General features: G+C 34.2%; 1 protein-coding gene across 1 annotated transcript; it reads right to left on the minus strand.

Annotated features, from left to right (window-relative positions):
- Positions 1 to 206: 206 nt before the first annotated feature.
- On the minus strand, positions 207 to 1,039 carry LOC126751105 (uncharacterized). Its single transcript, XM_050461069.1, has 3 exons — positions 960 to 1,039; positions 723 to 900; positions 207 to 660 (listed from the first exon to the last, which is right to left on the minus strand). The coding sequence occupies exons 1-3, from the start codon at positions 978 to 980 to the stop codon at positions 212 to 214; spliced, it is 648 nt and encodes a 215-aa protein (XP_050317026.1). The 5' UTR covers positions 981 to 1,039; the 3' UTR covers positions 207 to 211.
- Positions 1,040 to 3,455: the final 2,416 nt, after the last annotated feature.

Genomic DNA, 3,455 nt, shown 5'->3' on the forward strand with positions numbered 1-3,455 from the left:
TAATATATGTATGTTATACTACTGGTATTAGGTATATCAACTATATTTTTGATATAACTATTTATATATGTAAGTTCATACTTTCAAAACCTAAAGAAATAATCTAACTGCCATGAATAATCATAAATAAATACAAATGTTATTTAGTATATTTAATTGTTTTTATTTTCATATTTTTTTCAATTTCAAACATTGCTACTCTTTCTTTCATTTATAATTCTAACATTTTGAATTTTTCCTCAGTTTCTATTTTTTTCAACTCTATATCTAATTTTTTTGACTCAATGTCTAACTTTTTTTCTTGAATTTTCTTTTCCTCCTCGAATTTATACTTATCGAACTCCAGTTTTTTCGCTTCCATAGCAATTTTTTCTGCTTGGATAGCCGCCAATTGTCCAACGGATGATTTCGGAGGACGAATTGACCGTTGGCATGTTGATACCGGTGTGGAGATCGGTGCGATCGGAGATGCGGCATTTGATGGCGCAGCAGGTACACATTCTTCCAAGAATGCTGCTTCGAATTCTGGTGCAGGACTATCTGGACATAATTGAGGCGAAGGAAGGTTGCTTTCAACCAGTAACGGTTGCGTGGACGGCAACCGCTTTTCAAATATATCCCTCAGCTGGTCGTAGTATGGGCAAATTTTAGCAATTTTTGCTGAAATTAGTAAAAAAAATGTTTTATTTACAATAAATTTAAAATATCTGTATAATACTAACCTTCGATGGTTTTGCCGTCAGCTCCATCTTGTAGTCCTGCACCAGTTGACGCGAGCCAGTCATTGGCTTTACGGTACTGCGCCTTCAAATGCCGGACCTTCCACCGCACCAGATCCCATGAGACATCCAACTGCGAGTTATGTAAAAATCGTTTGTAAAACAATTGCGCAGTTGGAGCCTGAAATAATAGAAAACCGAATTAAATAAAAAATTAAAAAAAAAAACGTATCAACTTACCTCAAATTCGGCCTCTTCCATTAAAAACTCTATTATAGAGCGCACCTCACTCTCCTTCCACTTTTTGTTTGGCTGCTGCCTTTTCCTTTTCGCTGGTGGCGCAACTTCGCTATTCATATTTGTGGAAAACTGTAAAAATTCTTTAGAAATTAAAAAGAAATTTTAAAATCTATTTAAAACTTACCTTTCTCAACAATTTAACGACGTAATATGTCTTTATGTAAAATGGCAACTACAACAGGGTTGCAATTATATTTTTGCGTGACATTGCACGCAAATATACATAGGTTTTGGTCTGACATATTTCACAGCCCTTGCAAATATTTTTCTGCGTGTGTTTGTTGTTGTGCCGTTGTAAATCTGCAATTCTTGCACCGTGCACCGGGTCTTGCAAGAGCAAGAGAATACCCCTATAGTTTCAACGCTTCTATTTGGTTGGTTTTGGGGCAATTGCATTTGTGCAGTATTGCCAGGGATAATGGGATGCCCAACTTATTCCAGTGTGAGAGCGCCTCAAAATAAGCGTATTTTATAACATTTTCCTTTGTGGCCAGATAGAACGAAATAAGAATTTTTGGGCATTTAAATTAAAATGCCCAATCGCACTTTCCACACCACGCAGGAGGTATGCAAAACGGCGCGGTACCGAAGTTAGTTTTGGGTGCTCGGTTCCCCTTTAGGCCTATATCACCCATTAAAAATTTATTTACATAAAGTAACAAAACGATAACAATTCATTATATAACGATAAAAACAAAACAATAACAATTCATGTAAAAAATATATAAAAATATCACAGCATAATAACAAATAACATATGTATATACATATGTATATACAAATGCCTACAATTATATCCCAAATTCTAATTTAAAAAAAAAAAAAATTGCTTTCTAATTTCAGAGCCTCTTTATCCTACCTGTTTTAACAAATTTTCCCTGTTTATATTCTATCGTATGTTTGAGTTCGCATATTGTAACCACTAAAAAATAAAAAAAATTGAAACCTATATGAGTGAAACACACAAAATTTTATTTTTAAAATTAGAGACAGAAAGGTCTTTATTTAAAAATTTAGTTAAGAAATATTCTCCAAAAAGGGCTATAACTATTTTTGGGTCACAATTATCACAACACAAAAAGGGCCTAACATCTTTTATTTTATTAAAAAGAATATCTCCTGTTCCTATTTTATGACAATTACTGTCGAATTCTTCAAAAAATCTGGTTTCCAAAATTTTTACAAATGCAATAAAATCCTCAGGCGGCTTCACTAAATTGCATTTGTCTATTTGATTTTGATGCATGAAGATGAATTTGTCCGAAGGAATTTCATCTCCTAAATATGGTAAAGGCAGGGAACATGTGTGCAGTTTGAAAATTTTTAAATAAAAATAGCCGCAAAAGTAGCTAAACGCATTTTCTTTCAAAAAATTAATTTCTAAACTACTATCTAATGTTATTGATCTAACGAGGGAGTGTTCAGGCCGTGGTAGACCTTGAAAATCCTGCCAAGAAAGGTCATTCAATAATGAATCATTACACACATTACGTAGAACATTATTACTATGTTCCGAAATTACTGTAGCATCAGGTTCTAAAGGCAGCTCACAGTTTCCTTTTGTTACGACGTTTACGTAACGTAAGCCCCACGATTTCCTAAACAAACTAGAGAACATTGTATAGGGCGTTACTCTAGTACCTCCTCTGCTTCGAATCTGCCCAAAAAATTTTTCTAAACTGTCCTGACATAGTCGTCTCGTCTTCAAGTACGGAAAATCTGAGTGTGACAAAAATCGCCACAATCGTCTTAAACTGTTAATATTTAACACCCACCCCTTTATTAAACTAAAATTATTGGTTGTGTTGCATCTAATTCGAATAGTTTTTAAAACTTGTTCTGCCTCATTTAAAAACTCTAACTGTTCAGGGGAACCTACAAACACTTTTTTAGTGGGTAAAACAGCCTCAACGAAACTGCTATTTAAAATATCAAATAATTTATTAAAAAACGAATCGAATTCCGCGGTATTAATAAAGCTCCTGCTATTCGAGCTTAAGGCTCCCGAGCTATATAGGGACAACATACCAGAAGCGACCGTATTTCTCAATACTTGAGACGCGAATTTAACCTTCATTTCTTAGAAGGTATTTGGATAAATATGAGCATCGGTTAATTTATGCGCACACCGATAACTCGACTTAGAGTCGGTTTCATAAAAATGTACAATATCCGACCAACTTACCCGTCTATTTTTAAAGAACAGCGTATTTTTTAAATTTTGTAAACAGTTACGACTACTTTTCATCAAATGGGGGCTATCGTAAAAAAATACACTTCCTTGCCATTAACATTAAAAAAAGGCCGTGACGCTGAAAAACCTAACAAATTAGAGAAATTTTGAAAATTGGTGCCCTGGTCGCAAACAAAATGGCAAGGAATTAGTCCTATATGTTGCAGTTGAGTAATGGCTTCAAGAATGTATTTCTTGAGGAC

Source organism: Bactrocera neohumeralis, chromosome 2, assembly GCF_024586455.1.
Source record: "Bactrocera neohumeralis isolate Rockhampton chromosome 2, APGP_CSIRO_Bneo_wtdbg2-racon-allhic-juicebox.fasta_v2, whole genome shotgun sequence".
NCBI classification, from domain to species: Eukaryota; Metazoa; Arthropoda; class Insecta; order Diptera; family Tephritidae; genus Bactrocera; species Bactrocera neohumeralis.